This window comes from Pelodiscus sinensis, chromosome 10 (assembly GCF_049634645.1).
Source record: "Pelodiscus sinensis isolate JC-2024 chromosome 10, ASM4963464v1, whole genome shotgun sequence".
NCBI classification, from domain to species: Eukaryota; Metazoa; Chordata; order Testudines; family Trionychidae; genus Pelodiscus; species Pelodiscus sinensis.
In genome coordinates this window covers 38,516,677-38,537,540 of record NC_134720.1, presented here as the reverse complement: position 1 = coordinate 38,537,540, position 20,864 = coordinate 38,516,677, and the positions used below count along the sequence as shown (strand labels likewise).

At 46.2% G+C, this 20,864-nt stretch overlaps 2 protein-coding genes across 22 annotated transcripts in view; one reads left to right on the top strand and one right to left on the bottom strand.

Annotated features, from left to right (window-relative positions):
* Nucleotides 1-20,864, top strand: part of LRRC31 (leucine rich repeat containing 31) — a 185,007-nt gene that overhangs the window by 82,149 nt on the left and 81,994 nt on the right. The gene's annotated exons all lie outside the window — the stretch shown is intronic.
* Nucleotides 1-20,864, bottom strand: part of SAMD7 (sterile alpha motif domain containing 7) — a 45,148-nt gene that overhangs the window by 3,871 nt on the left and 20,413 nt on the right. For both annotated transcript variants that reach the window (XM_075937921.1, XM_075937922.1), the window contains exons 4-6: nt 19,871-20,007; nt 18,333-18,411; nt 11,797-12,479 (exon numbers count right to left, since the gene is read on the bottom strand). In XM_075937921.1, coding sequence (XP_075794036.1) covers nt 11,797-12,479; nt 18,333-18,411; nt 19,871-20,007 — 899 coding nt within the window. The remainder of the gene's footprint in view (nt 1-11,796; nt 12,480-18,332; nt 18,412-19,870; nt 20,008-20,864) is intronic.

The following is a 20,864-nucleotide window of genomic DNA, read 5'->3' as shown; positions in this document are numbered from 1 at the left end:
TGAACAGACGGGCAAGCTAATAAGAGTGTTCTGTGTCACACTTATTCATATCATAGAACTGATGAAGCATGAACTGCATTATGTGTGTCAGTCTCCAGGTAAATATTACAAATCAACATCTTCTACACTGAAGGCACATCAGTCTCTAGGTGAAGCTCTGTACTAGGGACACCTCTAAAATGACAAAACAGCACTTCATAAAAATTTAACAAAGCTCAGATGCATGCTATACACAGATTATATATGCACACAACCTCAGCCCATCACAACTAGCGTCTGCTGTAAATGCATGCAAAAAGAGTATGGACAGAAGAGATAGGCTAGTTCAGAAACTTCAGCAATTTTTGTTTTGTTTGTTTGGCCTTGCATTGACCTAAATTAAGTTTGCAGATGGGAAATAAACATGTAAGGCATGTCTACAAGCTAATGAATTAATTTTGAAGCAATACAAATTGGCTTTTTGTAGATGCTATAGGTTAAAGACCTGAACCTATTGCCACTTAAGTGAATGGATGTTTAACAGAATTAGACCTATTGGATACTATCAAAGCATTTAGTAATAGCTGCAAAATTTTAGAATAATGATTCTGTGAAGCTGTCCCACTGATAGGGTCAGTGTAACTTGTGTAACTCATGGAGTCTGTGCTAAGTTTTGCCAACAATCATAAGTCACGTTAGTAACATCAGTAGAGCACATCCACACAATGATCCTTGTGTAGGCGGAGAGCAACCACGGTCATTGCTCTTGCATTGACAGAGTGTTGCATCAAGGGTAACTATCCCAAAGGGAAACTTGTCGCCCTTTTCTATTAGGAGCTCTGGTAACAGATAATGGTGTGTCATGGGACTTGCTCTCCATCCCATGATGCAGTCCTTTCCATCCCATGATGCAGTCCTTTCCATCCCGTCTTTCCATGGACTTCCAGCCTTGTTTTGTGATGTTTTTCAGCAGCCTTTGTAACCTGTGTGTCTGTCAACTCTGCTTGACAACATGGAGTTGAGCTGCTGAACATTCTGGTTATGAGCATTAGGAACACAACATGGTTGGTCCTGCAGTATTTCATGAGCTGCAGAATTCAGGGTGAATCAGTAATGCCTGCCCTTTCGTCTGCCATGAAACAAGTAATTCAAGATTACTGCTGGCATTCACAATGACCAAGTTGCCGTGGTAGACCGTCAATATTAGATTCAGGAAACAAGCACAGAGTGATAGAATCAGATAGTGATACGTGTATGGGATAATAAATAGTAGCTGTAGAACTTCTGGATTCATGAAGCCACTTTCCTGGAAATAGTGTGTAGAGCTTGATCCAGCACTGCTGTGCACAGACACCAGAAAGAGAGCTGCCTTCACTGTGCAAAACCAAGTAGTGATTGCTGTGTGGAGGCTGACCACTTCAGACTGCTACTAGTCTGTCAGTTTGGAGTTGGAAAGTCCGTCATGGGGGCTGTGGTGATGCCAGTGTGCATGGCCATTGATCGCCTCCTGCTACAAAGGACTGTGACTCTCAGTAATGTCCAGGAAATAATTGATGGCTCTGAGGCAATGAGATTCCCTAACTGGCAGTGCAATAGATTGAATACATATCCCAATTTTGATCCCTGACCACCTTGCAACAGAGTTCATCCACCAAAAGGGCTATGTAAGTGATAGGTGGGTGTGACTATCCCTTGCTGTCACTTTCGTAGGGAGGCCATGCCCCTTTGCACTGGCAAAGTGTTGCTTTTGAAACCAGCTAGGTAAGCAAGAAGGGGAATTAGCAGTTTGGGATTCTCTGGCATGGAGAGTTAAGTAGCCACACAAAGGGTTGTGTGCCCCAGCATGGAGGGTTGAGTATCCACACACTGTCTGGAATGTTCCTGCATGGAGGGTTGAGTAGTTGGCAGGCATGCCCTCTAGCCTATAGAGGGGGAGTACTGCTTCCCAAGGGTGAAGAAGGCACGCCCAGGTCCACCACATCTTAGCCCAGGACCCTAACAGTGGCAATGTAATCTCCACTGGGTCAACGGGATCCCGCCACAACATGCTGACCACATCTTCAGCCACACGCCAGCAGGTGGTATTCTGGTTCTCTTGGTTACTTCCTAAACTTCCCCCTTGTCCATGCCTATGTTCGTGGGTTGTTTTCCATCTCTTCTGGATACATGGCCAGTTTCAGTGCCAGCAATTTCTTCTCATCAGGTGCATCTCACAGTCCAGGTACCAGGTCAGTCTCCTCATGGTGGTTGCAGTCTTCTGTGGCTTCCAGCTCCCACGGTGGGCTGGAAACTTGTGGCCAGTCTTTAGCTCCACATGGGACTGTATTGGTCTCTCAACTCATGAGCAGACAGGAGGTGTCTAAGTCCTCCAGCAGCTGCTGTCCAACTGAGTGGAGGGCTCTTCTCTTATACTTTCTGTTTCTGTTTTGCCCACTCCCTTCCACTTCTGGTGGGGTAGCTGAAACCTTCCATGTTCCTCCCACCTGGGGGGCATCCAGTTCTCCGAGGGAGGTCATGCACCTTTGCTACAGGCTACTTCTCCATGGTCTTGCAAGCACTGGGGCCATTTCACTGACATCAGTGTGGGGTGGTCAGGGAAAGTGCATCTTTTGGAAAACAGGACTGTGTAGAAAACAGCATACTGGGACTTTCTTTTCAAACCAGAAGATTCCAGTGAGGGATATGCAAATGATCATAGTGATCCTTGGAGATCCTACATACCTCTTGCTTCAATGGCTCATGAAGCTTGACACCGGGAGCTAGACAACAGCAAGGAGCACTTCAACAACAGGTTCAGCAGGTGCCAAAAGACAGTTGAATGTTCCGTTGCCTTATTAAAAGGCTACTGGGGCTGGAGCTTGGCCCATTGTTCCTCATTGAGGAAAATATTCCAGTGGTCATTGCAGGCTGCTCTACTCCCCATAATGTGAATCAAAGGGGGAAAAGTTTCCCTAGGGATGGACTGCTGAGGCTGATTGCTCAAAATCAGCTACCAGCCAAGCAGATGCAAGGGCAATTAGAGGAGGCAATTTAAATCATGGAGGCTTTGAAAAAGCATTGTGACAACGACTCACAGTAATGTGTCTGTATGTGATGCATTCAGTCAGGCAATGTTTACTTGCTGCCACAAATTACTTCCGTAGTGCTTGCTTCTTGAGCATTAATTGAAAGGAGCATTATTCCTACCTATAGTTACTATGTTTCAATGTTAGCACAAAGTGAAGTATTTGTTTGGCACAAATAAAGACTCCTATTTAAAAGACTCAAATTTAATAAATAGATAAAACACAAACTTTTGGACCGAGTACAGGAAAAAGAGGAACAATCTCCTTGGTAGGGCTTTCACAGATGGGTGTTCCCATTTTTATTGGAAATCAATCCTCAGGCAAGGAGTGCTTGGAGTACTGTGAAGGACTGGGAACACATGATCAATGTGGTGGAGGAGTATGGGGAGGGCAGGGGGCAGAGTTATGTAGTGGCTGAAGGAGGAGTTGAGCACAGATAGTTCTGAATGCAGATGAATGAGAGAGTTCAACATATCAACTTGGTCTGCTAGAAGCTTTATCATCCATTCCCGTCCCTGTGTCCTTTCCTGACTATCCAGCTTCAGTCTTTCATTGCCTGTCTCCATGGTCTTATTTGGCTATGTCGCATCTTTGCAAAACATCCTCCTTACTCTTTCTGGTTGCTACCTTACTTGATGGTGACACTCCACCCATTTGGAGGTGTGGGTTCTCAAGGGCATATCTGCAGAAGGAAAAAAACCATCAACAGAAAATAGTTTGAAAGTTCTCCAAGGTGTGAATTGCGAAAGTTACACACACCTCTTTCTCATTGCCCCTTGCCGAGCGCACAGGTTTCTGCAATTCCCAATTATGGTGAGTACTTGGGGCAGTGGAGGGGGAAGGGCAAGAAGGGGAAAGGGTGGTTTGTGAAGGGTATAAACTGGTAAGGAGCCTATTCTGAATTTTGATACTCTTTTCTACAGGCTAGGGTAATCAAATCTGATAGCTCATTTCTAAAGGTAACCTAGGATGCAAGGGAGCATATCCTGTATGCTGGCCTATGTGCCACTCTGATACCTGCAGAAATAATTGCTAGGTGCCATGGCTAAGTTTCTATAGGGGCGGGGAAACCAAAGCAGTTCTCCCAAGGAATCATCAGTAGAGGATTTCAGAATACCTACAGGAAAGTTTCTTAGCTATTATTATAAAGGATTCCAGAAACACAAACTTTTCCACTGTGGCTCTACTGTGTGGATGGACAGGCTCTGTTCTTAATGTCTGTCCCGTATCCCTCTTCTACAATGTAACGAAATATATGAGAGCTCAGTCTCTTGTCATTGTGCAGTAAGAAAGCAAAATGAGCACTTACTAGAGCTCCCCTCTCCTGCACCCTGTGCGCCAGAACTGGAGTGCTGGGACTGGCTACACCCCTCTGGAGTAGAAAAAAGGTCCTGACACACCAGACAATCCTGCCATGTGCTCCACCTCATCCTCCAGCTCCACTTCCTCATCGGAGTCAAGTCTGCTGGCCACTGCCTCTGTTTGCCTCAAAATATCCATAGGACTCTTGACAGTGAAGGTGGGACCACCGCTGAGGATGGTGTGCAGCTCCATGTCTTCAGCACGGCACCAGAGTGAAAGTTAACATCCCTTGATTACTCAGCTCCTTGACTCTCACACAGCACTATTGTGTGTCTGTTTCATAGCCCGTCTCCTGCATGCCACTAGCAATCAGTCTGTAGCAATTGAAATTCCAATGGGAGCTGGTGTCAGGGGTTGCAGGTTTTCAGAAAATTTGGTGGTGCCCAGAATGCCAAGAGCCCAAACTCCTCCCTCATCCAAAATCCCCCCCTCCAACCTGCCTAAGTCTCTAGGAGGGAATTTGTTTAGCAGGCTTCCTGCTTCTGATGTACAGTAAAACTCCATTAGTCCGGCGTCCGGCACCATCAGGAACCCGGAAGTGCTGGGGCAGCCGGACAGGCTTCCCCCATTCAGCTGCTGCTGAAACTGACAGGCAGCTGAATCGGGGAATCTGGGAGCAGAGCAGCTGGGGTGCTGCCGGGTTGGTCTGGTAGCGCTGCCCCTCGGGGCTGCGGGACCAACCCGGCAGCACCCCAGCTGCTCTTGGGGACGCCTGGGGCAGAGCAGCTGGAGTGCTGCCGGGTTGGTCCCACAGCGCCAAAGGACGGCGATGCAGGACGAACCCGGCAGGACCCCAGCTGCTTTGCCCCAGGCGTTGGGATTCAGCCGCTGCTGAAACTGACCAGCAGTGTCAGTTTCACCAGCAGGCTGAATCCGGACGCCTAAGGCAGAGCAGCTGGGGTGCTGCCAGGTTGGTCTTGTAGCGCCGCGCCTCGACACTGCTGGACCAACCCGGCAGGACCCCAGCTGCTTTGCCCCGGGGGTCCTTAAGTCAGCCGCTGCTGAAACAGATCAGCGGCTGATTCCAGGAAGCCCCGGGCAAAGCAGCTCTGCCCGGGGCTTCCTGGAATCAGCCGCTGATCTGTTTCAGCAGCGGCTGAATCGAGGACCCCTGGGGCAGAGCAGCTGGGGTCCTGCCGGGTTGGTCCCGCAGCGCTGTCCTTTGATGCTGCGGGACCAACCCGGCAGCACTCCAGCTGCTCTGCCCCAGGCGTCCCCAAGAGCAGCTGGGGTGCTGCCGGTTGGTCCCGCAGCCCCGAGGGGCAGCGCTACGGAACCAACCGGGCAGTACCCCAGCTGCTCTGTCCCAGGCATCCCCAAGAGCAGCTGGAGTGCTGCTGGGTTGGTGCCGTAGCGCAGTGCTGCGGGACCAACCCGGCAGCACCCCAGCTGCTCTATTGCAGGCATCCCCGATTCAGCTGCTGCTGAAACTGACCAGCAGTGGCTGAATCAGGGACTCCTGGGGCAGAGCCTGACTATCATAAGGGGGGGCTATGAGGGGTCTGGGGTGGCATCCCCTCCCACCCCACTCCAGACCCCTCATAGCCCCCCCTTCTGATAGTCCAGCATATCTGATAATCCGGCACCCCCTGGGTCCTAAAGGTGCCGGATTATCGGAAGTTTACTGTACTTAAAAATTGCTATTACTTTTTGAGATTTTTGGCTAGCTATTCTTCAAACTGTTATTTGGCATTCCTAATTATATTTTTACACTTCCTTTGCCAGTGTTCATACTTTCTATTTTCTTCACTAGGATTTAACTTCCACTTTTTAAACAATGCCTTTTTATCTCTCACTGCTTCTTTTCTTGGTTGTTAAACCACAGAAGCACGGTTTTGGTTCTCTTGTGTGTTTTTTTTTTAATTTGAGTCATACATTTAAGTTGAGCCTCTATTATGATGTTTTTGAAAAAGTTTCCATGTAGTTTGCAGGGATTTCATTTTTGACACTGTAACTTTTAATTTCTGTTTATCTAACCTCATCTTGTGTAGTTCACCTTTCTGAAATAAAATGCCATGGTACTGGGCTACTGTTGTGTTTTTCTACCAACAAATGTTAACTTTAATTAATTCACTATTTCCAAATAGTCCAACTACATTCATTTTGTGGACCAGACACTGCACTCTATTTAGGACTAAATCAAGAACTGCCTCTACTCTTGTGGGTTCCAGAACCAGCTGCTCTAAGAAGCAATCATTTAAGCAGTCAGGAAACTTTATCTCTGCATCCCATCCTGAGGTGATATGTACCCAGTCAATATGGGGTTAATTGAAATCCCTCTATTATTATTATTATTATTTTTATAGTGTCTTTAATCTTCCTTAGCATTTTACAGTCACTGTCACCATCCTGGTCAGGTGGTCAGTAATATATATCACTACAGTATTCTTATTATTAGAGCATGGAACTGCTATCCATAGAAATTCTTTGGTACAATTTGGTTCATTTAAGATTTTTACTTCATTTGATTCTATGCTTTCTTTCAAATATAGTGCCACTTCCCCACCAGCATGACCTCTTCTGTCCTTCCAATATGTTTTGAACCCTGGTATTACTGCGTCCCATTGATTATCCTCATTCCACCAACTTTCTGTGATGCTTTTTATATCTATATCCTCCTTTAACATAATAGTTCACCCATATTCTTATTTAGACTTCTAGGGTTTGTATACAAGCATCGAAAAAAATCACTTTTTCGCTGTCTGCCATTACATGATGTATGACTGAATCAGACTTTTTCAGTTGACTGTTTTTCATCAGATCTTACCTGTATTTTATTATCCTCCATTCCTCTTTACTAGGGCAAAGAGAATCTCAATTAATAGACCCTTCCCTAAGGGATGTCTCTGTCCGATCCATGTGCTCCTCTACATCTGTCAGCATTTCCCCAACCCTTACTTTAAAACCGCTCTACTATCTTTTTTTAATTTTAAGTGCCAACAATCTGGTTCCATTTTGGTTTAGGTGGAGCCCATCCTTCCTGTATAGTTCCTATCTTTCTCAAAAGTTTCCCCAGTTCCTTATAACTCTAAACACCTCCTCCATACACCATTGTCACATCCATGCATTGAGATCCTGCAGTTCTGCCTGTCCACCTGGTTCTGCATGCGGAACTAGAAGCATTTCAGAGAATGCTACCATGGAGATTCTGGCTTTCAATCTCTCAGACTAAATTTGGTCTCCAGGACCTATTTCCTGTTGTTCCCTGTGTCATTGATAGCTACAAGTCACCATGTGATTCTCCTGTTCAATATAAACCTAGCTGTCTGTGTTTCTAATGATCAAGTCCCCCATTGCTAACATGTCTTTTCCTAAGAATTGAATTCCCTCTCCCAGAGAGGTAGCCTCAGTGTGATAGGATACCACAACATCATCTGAAAGGAATGTCCCAACTATGGGATCATTTCCTCTCTGCTCCAGTTGCATGTTCTCCTTCCCTAAGAATTTCACCCTCCTCAACAGTACAAAGGCTGCCTGACTAGAGGGGAGACAACTCTACTGTGTCCCAGGAAGTCTCATCTGTGTACCTCTTTCCCTTCCATAGTTCTTCTAGTTCAACCACCCTGGTCTCCAAAGCCCATGCTGATTCCTGTGGGCCAGGAGCTCCTTGCACCAAATGCACACACATGTTCACCTGCCCATAGAACAGGTAATCAAACATGCTGCATTGAGTGCAATAACAGGAAAGCTCTGTTGGTGGGCTTCTCCCTGCATTCTCTTTTTACTCCTAGAACTTATCCATTCTTGACTTTTTTAAAAAATCAGGTGGTTTTGGCTTTAGTTTAAAAAATGTTAAATGTCTCTAGCCCCCGCTCAAACTCTGCCTCTAAACTCCTTAGCAAAATCCCCCCTTTTGTTTCTTATCTTTTAATTGGAGTACGTGACAATGCTTTGGGGATCTTCTAATGATCTTTACATGTTAAAAAGTCTCTGAGGGAAGCTGTGTTAGTCTGTAACTTTAAAAACAATGAGTAGTTTTGTGGCATCTTAGAGACTTACAAAAATATATAGTATCATTATATATGTAACCCTTCTGCCAGGTAGTGCTAGCAGCAGCCAGGGTTGGGTTCAATATCTAGGGGTTCCTCTCCATCCATCCAATGCAGAACTGATTTGAGCCCCCACTCAGTAACCTGTGTATTTCACACAACACTCCTGTGTGCCTCTGGGAGGCAATGCTTCCCCACGCACAAGTACAGAGTTTGAGTGTAGGGAAAAAAAACTCTTTATTAAAAGGGGAGGGAAATAATGTGGCATTAATTTGGGAAAACACTGCAAACAAAGTTCATAACCAAAACCTCAAGTAACAGTCCCACCCCAACTAGGTTGAGCAATATCCTTTTCCTCTCAGGTTCTAAAGTCCAGCAATGTAAATGTCCCTTTCACATGCCCAACCCTTCTTGGCACCCACTCACAGTTGCTGCCCTTTGTCAGGTCAGACACAGAGTTCAGAGGTGCATTTGCAGAGTTTACCTCCCACCGTGAATGGGAGGGGAAGGAGGAATCTTACTCACTCTGGTTACTTGCCATCCATCTGCTCTCTGCTCTCTGCTCTCTGCCGCTGCCTTGCTGGCCATTCATCTCAACTTGCTGCTGCTCTGCTGGCTACTCGTTGCACCTCTCTGTCACTGTCCTTCCAGCTGCTCATTACACCTTTCTGTTGCCTCTGTGCTAGCTGCTCATCATGCTGCTGCTGCTGCTGCTGCTGATCACATTGGCTTGTGGTGTATTGGGCTCTGGGCCAAACCTAGTGATTTCAGCTCTTGGTGATTTCTGCTCTTGGCTAAAATCACAGTCTAGACACAAGAAATTCCAGCATCTACTGGAGTAAATTTAAAATAATAAAAGAGACTCCTTAAGTAGTCTGTTCTAGTTCTATCATTAGAACGGTGGGAGCCAGGATGGGGGGAAAGGGGGAACAGATTGAACCAGCCTTATAGCTCATGCTTGGAGCACATGCAGCCTGCTTCAAAGTCCTTCTGTCCCCAGTTAACTTCACAGGCTTTGGCAGGGAAATGGTGGTCCATCCAAGGTTCTTTACACTGGCAGTCTCTCTCCTTTGAACTGAGTTAAACACGGTCTGACTTTTCTGCATTCCTACAATAACTGCAAGCATTGGTAAAAATATCGCACAGTTCTTGCATTTAGTGTTAACAAAGTTTGTGACCCCACAACGGTCAAATTGGTTACAATGGGCAAAACACTACTAACAGTTGAATATCTAACACATCTAAGCAAAGCAGGGGCAAACTGTATTTACATAAATACACCCAGGATTTCTTTCCCATCCCAGCTGACTGTAATGGAAGCATTGATCCAGACGTTGTTACATATATTTTTGTTAGTCTCTTGGGCTATGTCTACATAGCAGCATTATTTTGGAAAAACTAACCTTATTTTGAAATAACATAGTCTGAGTTTACACACAAACAGTTATTTCAACATAATGTCTAAATAATGTTGAGCTGGAGGACTGCTTACTCGGACTCCTGTAACCCTCGTTGTACGAGGAGTAAGGGAAGTTGGGGAAAGAGTGCTCTATACGCAATTAGTGTAGCTCAAGATGCGTAGCCTATTTCAAGTTTAGCCCTGGTGTGTAGACATACCCTAAGGTGCGACAGGATTACTCATTTTTAATTATCCTTAGTTCACTTTAATGACAAGCTTTTGTTATCTTAATCACTCTGGGTATGTCTACACTACCACCCTAGTTCAAACTAGGGTGGTTAATGTAGTCAATCGAAGTTGCAAATGAAGCCCGGGATTTAAATATCCCGGGCTTCATTTGCATCTTGCTGGGCGCCGCCATTTTTAAATCCCCGGTAGTTCGGACTCCGTGCCCATAGCTACAGGTGGCACGGAGTAGGTAGTTCAAATTAGGCTTTCTAATTCGAACTACCGGTACACCTCGTGGAAGCCTAATTCGAACTACCTACTCCGTGCCGCGTGTAGCCGCGGGCACCGAGTCCGAACTACCGGGGATTTAAAAATGGCGGCGCCCGGAAAGATGCAAATGAAGCCTGGGATATTTAAATCCTGGGCTTCATTTGCAACTTCGATTGACTACATTAACCACCCTAGTTCAAATTAGGGTGGTAGTGTAGACATACCCTCAGCTTCTGTTCATAAACAAACTCATTGCTGCAAAGGCTGTGCTGCTTCTAGCTTCTGAATTAATTCCAGTCACAGTCAGGCTGTGTTGCAATTAGCATTACTGAAGCCCAATCCATGACCCTCGATAGTCATGGTGCTTGAGTGCCTCTGGCTTGCTGCCTATGACTCATGTGAAGCTGTAACTGCACCGCCTCCTCTCCCCGTATACTCCCGAGATCAAACAGCTCTGCTGTGCTCCATTAAGGAGCATGTCTGCTGCCTAAAGCTGGCATTGTCAGTCGAAATAGCAGATACGATGTGAAATGTTCATGCTGAGAAAACAGGAAGGGGAATTTCAAAGAAACTTGGGCCTTTAAACAGAAGAAGGGGGCATACCATACCTGTGTACCTTCAGGCAGCAGAATTCAAATTGCTGACCAGAGTAGTCATGATGGGCATTATGGGACAACTCCTGGAGGTCAGTTCAGCTATGTCTAGACAGCAGGGCTATTTCGGGATCCCGGAACTCTCCCAAAATAGTAATTCCACATCTTTAAATAGTGATGAACGCTATTCCTGCATCCCTGTTACCCTCATTCCACGGGGGTTAAGGGATTTGTCAGACTAGAACCTTATTTTGAAATGTGGTGCTGTGTAGACAAATTTCAAAATAAGCTATTTCAAGGTAAGGATGCTGTGTAGATGCACCCTTAGACTGACCTAACCAAGTAAGGTGTCCACACTGCTACTCTGTCACTCTGACTACATCGCAAAAATTTCTGTGCTGGTTGTTAAGGTGTTTTAGTATGTTGGCAGGACAATAGAGAGAGGAGCATTTCAGTAGATAAACTTCCACTGTTTTGTAGACAAAAGCTGACTTTTGTTAACAAAACTGTAGTGTAGACCACTTATTCACACTCGTGAGTGACATAATTTATACTGACATAACCCATAATGACATGACACACCCTATTGATGTTTGCATCAGGAGGTTGCTTTATATCTTTGCTCCTCTCTAACTCCATCTACTTCCTAAGTGGTTCTCCAAGATTGTACATCACTATTTTAGAGACTGAAACCTTCATATGCCAGGAAATAACATATGGAGATCTCAGCAAAAGGAAAAAACAACTATGTTTGCCACTGGCTGATGTGTACTTATCAGGCAATTATTAGTTGCAGTACGTGTCCCTGATTAATTAAGTCCACATTTTAAAAACCAGACTCTGTCATTGTAAGAGGGGTTAAATAAGGAGAAGATGAGAAAGCTAATCAGTAAAAAATCAACTTGACAAACCTGGAGGTAGTAATGAATTACTGGGTACTGGGAAGCTACATGGCAGTGCTGAGAATGGGATTGCAGAAGGATACATGTACTTGTCATCAAAGGCTGTGCAAGAGCTATTGGAATCCTTTTCATTTGCACTACTGCAGTTATTGGTTTCAGTGGGCATTTCATGAGTAGCACAACTTTTTCTCAGGCTGTGTTCATACTCTTTACAGCTTTTCATAGCTGTAGCAGGTGGCTCAACAGGGGGTTTGCTTGGCTCATGTTTGTTTAGCATCTGAAGCTCTGTTTCTTTCTTGTCCTCTTTCTCATCATCAGCAGTGATGGAAGCAGAGTCTACATTTTTGTCTTCAGCTTGGCTTTTGGTGCCATTGCTATTGCAATCACCAGTTTTGTGATTCCCCACTCTTCTCCCTGTCCGACGGCCTCTCTCCCTTTGCAGACTGTTGATAGGAGGATATGGGCTGGTTGCCATAAGCATGGTATTGCCATGAAGGTCATCAAGGTTGGTTCGATGAACATATAGGTCACTAGGAAAATGGCCTTCAGGAAGTCTGTGCCTGCTACGGAAAGCAACTGGGCTAGCTGGGATTCCATGGTAGAGGAAAGGTGTTTCCAAACTGAGTAACCCTTTACGGTGAGCTTTCTCAATTTCCTTTTGTTGAAAAATAGCACTCATTTCCATTTCCATCCTAAAAGATAAACAGAGCAGTGAAGACTGATCAGTTCTCTGATTATTTCTTTTTCAATGACAAATTAAAACTAGAATTATTTAATACATGAATAGGAAATATTTCTTTCCCATATTGCTGTGTGTAAAAGATCCTTATGAACAATAGAGGAAAGAGTGAAAGTGACAACATACAAAGTGCTATCTAATGAATGAAAGAAAAAATGGGGTTACTTATCTGTAACTGTTGTTCTTTGAGATGTGTTACTCATGTCCATTCGAAGTAGGTGCATGCACGCTGCGTGCATGGTTCTCTGGAGCTTTTTTCCCCAGCGGTACCCGTTGGGCCGGCAGGTTACCTCCTGGAGTGGCGCCGCTTTAGCGGAGCATAAGTACTCTGCCGGCCCTCCCCCTCCTCAGTTCCTTCTTGCCAGAACTCCGACGCAGGGGAGATAGGGGGGGAATTGAATGGACACGAGCAACACATCTCAAAGAACAACAGCTACAGGTAAGTAACCCTGTTTTCTTCTTCGAGTGATTGCTCATGTCCATTCCAAGTAGGTGATTACCCAGATAGCCCCACCCTGGAGGCAGGGTCATAGTCAACCAACAGAACCTCACACCGACATAAAGCGCAACAAGAACTTTCATGTATAACTGAAAACAGAGCCACACAACAATTTATAGATCTACACCACAGGCATGACACACTGTGTGTCACTTGACCATGTCCGCTTATGTGTTCACAGGAGGGAACCCAACACGGCCTCCCCCACATCAGAGTCCTCCCGTGCTTGCTGGGTGAGAGCATAATGCTATGTAAATGTATGGGCAGAGGACCACGTGGCTGCCCGACAGATCTCAAGGATCGGGACATGGGCCCCAAAGGCAACGAACGAAGCGTGGGCCCTGGTGGAGTGAGCTGACACACGAGGGGGCTCCCTATGCGCAAGAGTATAGCACTCCCAGATGCCGGATGATATCCACCCCAACAGCCTCTGGCCTGAAACTGGTATCCCTTTCATCCGGTCCGCATAAGCAATAAACAGTTGAGAAGTCTTGCGAAAAGGCTTGGTTCTATCAATATAAAATGCCAGTGCCCTTTTTGCATCGAGGGAGTGCAAAGCTCACTCCTTGGGGGAGCTGTGGGGCTTAAAAAAGAAAACCAGCAGGTATATGTCCTGCGACATATGGAAAGTAGACACAACCTTAGGGAGGAACGCAGGGTGCGGACGCAGATGAACCCTGTCTGCCAAGAACTCTAAGTACGGGGGCTCTACCGTTAGGGCATGCAGTTCAGACACTCGACGTAATGGCGACTATAAAGTCCACCTTCAGGGACAGGAATTTCAGAGGACAGAATGCTAGCGGCTCGAAGGGTGGACCCAAGAGCTTATTCAGCACCAGGTTAAGGTCCCATTGCGGCACCGGGGCCCTCACATGTGGAAACAGTTTATCTAGGCCTTTCAGGAACCTCTTCACCAGGGGGTCTGAGAATAGAGATCCGCTCCCCGAACCCTCATGAAACGCCATCAGGGACACCAGGTGCACCCTTATCAACGGAGTGGACAGGCCCGTCTGTCGCAACCCCAACAGGTAATCCAGGACCACCGGGACAGAAGCCCAGGAGGGGCACACACCCCTACTCTGAGCTCACACAGAAAAACACTTCCATTTGGCGGCATACAACCGCCTGGTGGCTGGCTTGCGGCTGCCCAGGAGAATCTCCTGTACCCTTGTGGAGCAGGCCCTCTTCAAGGGCTTCAGCCACGCCTTCAGGTGGAGGGACTGTACATCCGGGTGATACAGGATCCCCCCGCCCCTGTCCTGGGTGACTAAGTCCAGGGCCAGTGGCAGGTGATAGGGGCAGGCCACCACCATCTCCCACAGAATGGGGTACCAAAACTGTCTGGGCCGATGCGGGGCTATCTGGAGAACCTGTGATCTGAACAGCCTGGTCCTGGTTAGCACCTTGGGAACCAGTGGGAATGGGGGAAAGGCATAGCGCAAGCCTTGAGGCCATGCGGAGGTCAGGGCGTCCCCTCTCGAGTCCACACCCAGATCCAATAGCGAGAAGTACTGGGGACATTGCTTGTTCGTCCACGTGGCAAAGAGGTCCATCAGATGAGGGATGACCCCACATCTGGAAGAGTTGTTCCACCACCTCCCTCTTCAGGCGCCACTCGTGGACTCTGAATGACTTGCTCAGTGAGTCCGCTAAGGTATTCGTGCACCCTGGCAAGTATGCCGCCTGTAATCATATGCTGTGGGCTATACAGAACTCCCACAGGAGAATCACCTCCTGACACAGCAGTGATGACTGTGCCCCACCCTGTTTGTTTATGTAGAAGACTGCTGCGGTGTTGTCCAGCAGCACAGACACCAGGGTCCCTTCGAGCATGGTCAGGAAGACTTCGCAGGCCCTCCTGACTGCCCTTAGTTCTCAAACATTTATATGCAACCCCCATTCCTGTGGGATTCAAAGCCCCTGCGTCCTGCAGGTGCGCCCCCCAACCATCATCGGAGGCGTCTGTGATGAGTTGCACCGACGGCAGTTCCACACGATAGGGGACTCCCGAATGCACCTCGTGCTCCAATGTCCACCATTGGAGTGAGGCGAGGACTCCCTGTGGCACAGTAAGGATCCGGTCCCAGCTGTCCCTGGCTTTGTTGAACGTCCCTGTTAGCCACGCCTGTAGCAGCTTGAGCCTTAGCCTGGTGTGTTTGACCACGTAGGTGCAGGCTGCCATATTTCCCAGCAATTTCATGCACGACCGTGCAGTTGTCAGGGGAGACAGCCGTAGGGCAGACACCAGGGTTTGTATAGCCTGGAACCTGGGAGGTATGCATGCGCTGTCCTGGCACACAGGGTCGCCTCCACAAACTCTATGTATTGAGTGGGGGTAAGGGTTGACTTCTCCTCATTTATCATGAGGTCCAGCATATTGAACAAGGACCCACCATCTCTATGTGCGTGAGCACCTGGTCTCTCGAGCGACCTCTGACTAGCCAGTCGTCTAAATACAGGAAGACTTGGATTACCATACATCTGAGGTAGGCCGCTACCACCGCCATACACTTCATAAACACTCTGAGTGCTGTAGACAGCCCAAAGGGGAGAACCGTGAACTGGATGTGGCGGTGGGATACCACAAACCGGAGAAACCATCCTTGGTTCTTCCAGATCGCCACGTGAAAATAGGCGTCCTTCAAAGCGAGGGCTGCATACCATTCACCCTTGTCCAGAACTGGGATGATTGAGACCAGCGTTACCATCCAAAACTTTCCCTTTCTCACGAGCTTGTTCAAGGCCCTGAGATCGAAAATGGGCCTCAGGCCCCCCTTCGGTTTCAGGATAATGAAGTAGCAGGAGTAGAAACCCTTGCCCTCCCGATGAGGAGGGACCACTTCCACTGCCCCTTTTCTAGGAGTGTGAGGACCTCCTGTTCGAGGAGGGCCTCGTGAGAAGGGTCCCTGAAAAGGGAAGGGGAAGGGACGGGAAGGGCCCCAGGAAGGGGATAGAATACCCCCTGGACACTATGTCCAGCATCCATTTGTCTGAGGTGATGTGCGACTAGGCCTGGGTGAAATGGGACAGTCTGTCCCCAAACGGGCACCAGTACCGGAGCAGTCTGTCCACGCACCACCGTGGCCGGCAACGATGAACAGTCCGGGAGACTACAGGTACTCCCAAGGCTTCCGGAGCTGACGTTGATGACTCTTCCGTAAGTTCAATAAGGTTCTGAGCGGCCTTGAAAACCTCTGGTGTAGACGGACGCTGTGACAAGGTGGACCCGGGGCTCTCCTTTTGGCACGTGGCCTGCCTCTTCTTCTGCCTAACAGGCAAGCCTGGTCCCGGGGTACTGCTCTGACGGCAGCCTTCCCGGTGGGGCCGGTGCTCGGGCGATCTCCCCCTGGAGTCCTTCATCCGCTTCGGCACCGGGGATTGGGACCGGTGCCACAGTGCCGCCTTCTTCCACACTTCGGTACAGGGAAGGTCTGAGCGCGAATCCCGCATCGACACCAGTGCGCTGCTCACCGAAGCCTCTTTGGAAGACACGGGCTGCAGCGCCGACTCCATCAGGAGCAACTTAAGGCGAGAGTCTCTCTCCCGCTTCGTTCGTGGCTTGAACCCCTTGCAAATCTTGCAGGCAGCGGTCAGATGAGCTTACCCCAGACACTTCAGACACTGTTCATGGGGGTCATCCTTGGCCATGGGTTTAGCACACTCTGTGCAAGGTTTGAAGCCCTGTGGGCCTGGCATCACCGACCCCCTGCGGGGTTCAAGCACCAACACACTTAACTAATAGGCACTAACAGCTACTTAACAACTACTTAAGCTAACTACACTAAAGAACAGCTAAGGGGTGAAGAAAAACACGCTGGGATCAGCAGAAGAGAGCAGCTCCAATGACCGTCACGGTCATTGAAGGAACTGAGGAGAGGGAGGGCTGGCAGAGTACTTATGCTCCGCTATAGCGGCGCCAATCCAGGGGGCGACCTGCCGGGCCGACGGGTACCGCTGGGGAAAAAAGCTCTGGGGAACCGTGCACGTGGCGTGCATGTACCTACTTCAAATGGACATGAGAAATCACTCAAAGAAAAAACTAAAAAACTCAGAAAAATATTATGCTTGTGACAAAAAGGGAAGAAACGTTTCTGACAAAGTATGATCTGTAAGTTGACAACATGAGCATCACTGCATCAAGTACACTCATTTCACATTTTGAATGTTATCGTCAAGTCACAAGGGCTGCGGCTAGAGACTTAAAAAGCTTAGATTTCAAAGGAGAAAATTGTACACCACCTTGAAAAAGGGCACTTATGTGGCAATTGATGCAATAATATAATCATATTATACATGGGGCCTTGATTATACTACCAGTGCCAGTTAACATCTGTAAGCAAAGATCTTGGGTCAATTCTCCAATGCCCTTTGGCCTCTGTCTAATGCTCAGATGGTACAAATGGCTGGATTCTGGCAATAAATGACAATCTGAGAATTTTTGTTGTTGAGGGATCTATCCACTGATATAAAGCCAATGGAACAGGTTCCTCTGCAGCCTCCCCTCACTGCATCTGGCATAAGGTGGCTTGCCAGAGAATGGTAAGAGATGCTGAAAGTGGGGTGGAGCTTTAAAGTGATATGCCAGACGTCTCCTGAAACTAGATTCTTTAGAGGGGCAGGTCTATGAAAAAGTAGGAATCTGTGATTGGCTCCCCTCCCAGCTCCAGTGACTACTTCTGCTACAGGTACCCTGTCCACTATCGCCAGCTGTATCCCTCCCACTTTCTCATTCTCCCTCTAGCAGCATCCTCTTTGTGGGAACCTGAAATTTTGAACTTTGGATTCAACTTCCTTATTGAAGATAATGGTGTGGTAATGAGGGGTTTGCTACTAGGGATGTGAACAGGTAACTGGCTAGCCAGTTGCCTGGTAAGCATCACCCTAACTGGGAGTCAGGAGCCGCCCTCCCCACGAGGGGAGCGGGAGCAGAAGCCAGTCACCTGCATGTGCAAAGTGGCCAGGAGCAAAAGGTCAAGGATATTTGAATCTATGGTTCCAAACAGCAAAGTTTAAATCCCTATACAATCTTTAACCAAGTTCTGGATGTTTCAACTTGGGCCCATCTCTTAAATGTGCTATTTAAAGCTAAAGGAAAATGAGAGAAAAACAGAAATATTTTTGTGCCCCATGTTTCCTGAAACATTGAAGATTTTTTATAGATTTGGATGGCTTGAACAAATATTTCAGTTACCTTTAATGGGGCACCAAAATTTGTGTGTTACAAAATCTTCAGTTTAACCGTCCCAGTCTGCCTCTTTCCTTCCCACTCAAGGCCTGCAGTTCAGTGCAAAATGTACATTCAGTTACCTGGCAATATGTTGTTTTTGAACCAACTCCTGCCTTCTGGCCACAGCTTCCATGGATTCTGGCTGGAGAAAACTATAACCTAAAACATATATATATATATATGGTGAGAAATACTTAGATTTGTACTCACACTTCACACATGCCCTGAAGTAGGTGGATGCGCCTAAAAGTATTGTTAAAAGTTAACAGTTAAAAGGCCTAGGGAATAATTTTCAGAGTCACTGGTGTAACTTCAAGCCAGATGCTGCAAACATTTCTCTCTTCAATGGGACTAACATTAGTAATAACTAAACTCAATACCAAGTATTTTCAGGGTCAGAACCTTAGGAATACCTGTTATAGGTACATCTAAGGCAAGGAAGAGTAGGGACATTAATGAGATGACTTTTGTCTTTGAAGTACATGCAGGATTGATTGAGTGAATAATAACTAGTAGTTACTAAAAAGCAATGTAAGAACACTCCTTAAAAGTCTGTTTATTGCCTGGATACCATGGATTTACATGTAATTTTTAATAGCATTTCTTCCCTGAGAACTGTATCAGACCTAACTGGTAAATCAAAGGCAGAACTCCCACAGAAGGAGAAGCTGAAACCAAAAAAAAATCCTATTTGTGGATCCTCATGGCTTCTAGTGCTCCTTTATTCATCTGATAGATCGAATCTGGGATCCTTGCTCATTTTTCACTCAGATCTGAGGAAGAACCTCAAAGTATGGTCCATTATTAACTTATTGTTACCAGAATGACATGTAATCACAATTCTGCAGCCATGGAATCTGCTACTATATCCCTTGCCTTAGGACTAAGCGCCACAATCTAACCTTTATTCAAACAAATATGTAACCATTTTATTTGAGAATAAATTATATCCAAGTAGCATGGATCAAAGAATATGATCAAAGGATCAAAGAATGCGATCAGTGAAACATCCTTTTACTACAGCTAAAACAAAAAAAAAACCTACTACAGAGAGTTAAATGTATATAACACAAAGGACATTGCCAATCAGGTAAATGTCGCTGGCTAGAGCATTCTGCTTATATGGAGAGAGATGGATAAATACCACATGATTTGGAAAATATAAAAACATTCAGAGGGAACACACCAATTGTGAAAGTAAGTAGGTGCACTCTGGTGCGCAGTTCTAGCAAGAACTGGCAGAGCTGCAGCAAAAGCTGGCAGGAAGCTATTTAAAGAGCTGGCAAGGACCCACGTGCAATAGGACAGTACCTGCAAGAAATTTTAAATTATTTTCACCACTGGAACACACACATACACACACACAAATAAGCATATAAGATAGAGGCAGATCTTGGAAGCTCACCGAATAAATTCTAATTTGTAAGTCTGAAGTCTCATATTGGTGCAAACTGGGATTTCTACTGGGCAGGTGCTCTCTTTCTCAAGGCTATTTTTATAGAGGTACATACAATTTATTTACTGCCACCAGTGACAAACCTGGTGAAAAGGAAGAAGTATTCATTCACTTTTTCAGTAATACCCTGTTACTTCACAGGATCATTCAACTGACTGTTACCTGGACTAGGATAAATCCGATTGGACAATATGTTTGGCATGTTTGCATGCTGTGGGACAGAAGGTCCAAGGTGGGAAGCTACATGGATCTGTCTTGGGTCAGCTGGTGCCATCATTTCAGTGGAAGGCAACAAATCTCTAGGGAGAGAGTAAAAAATACAGTTAGATATGCAAAGTACATGGTCTAACTTAACATGTTATGTTCTATGTTCACACTGGTGCAACTCCCTTTGATTTTAACAGGACTGGCACATTTGACTGTGGCAGAACTGGGATGCTATTTGAAGAATTTGCTCAAAAAATTATGCTAAAAAGTAAAAACATAACTTGGATGAACACCGAAATTCTTATGTAAAAGTCCAAATTGTCAGGTTTAGTTTTACCTTTCAACTGAAAAACAACCCAATATTGCCCTGAGCACAGATTTTTAATTTACTCAAAGGAAAGATCTACTGAATCATTTATACTGCATATAGCAACACTGCATTCTTTAGGGTCTCCCTTGTAAGTATTGACTAGTACCATCTTTCATTTCTAATTCTCAAAAAGGCAAGTCTACATACAGCAATAAAAGACCCATGGCATAGTCACAGTTGGCCTGCTCATCTAACTTGGGTTTGGTAGGACTATAAAATTTCACCGTAGATATTTGGGCTCAGGTGAGGCCAGGCTCCAGTATGAGCCATAATGTCTATAGAGCAATTTTAGAGTTTGCATCCTGAGGCCTGTGAACATAAATCAGATGATCTGGGCTCTGAGATTTGATTCTGGTTTTTTTTAATTGTAATGTATACATACCACGTTTCTTTAGAACAGATCACAGCCTAAGGTAGTAGTGGCTGCAGACATTTGTCAAAGAAATGGGAAAGCAATGTAATGCCCTGTTTCGTTAATATTATTTGTGAAATGTTTTGATACCCATTGGCTCTTCTGACATCTCTCCTGGCAGACTGATCTGTACCAATACTGGTCAGAAAGGGCATTACATTCTAGGG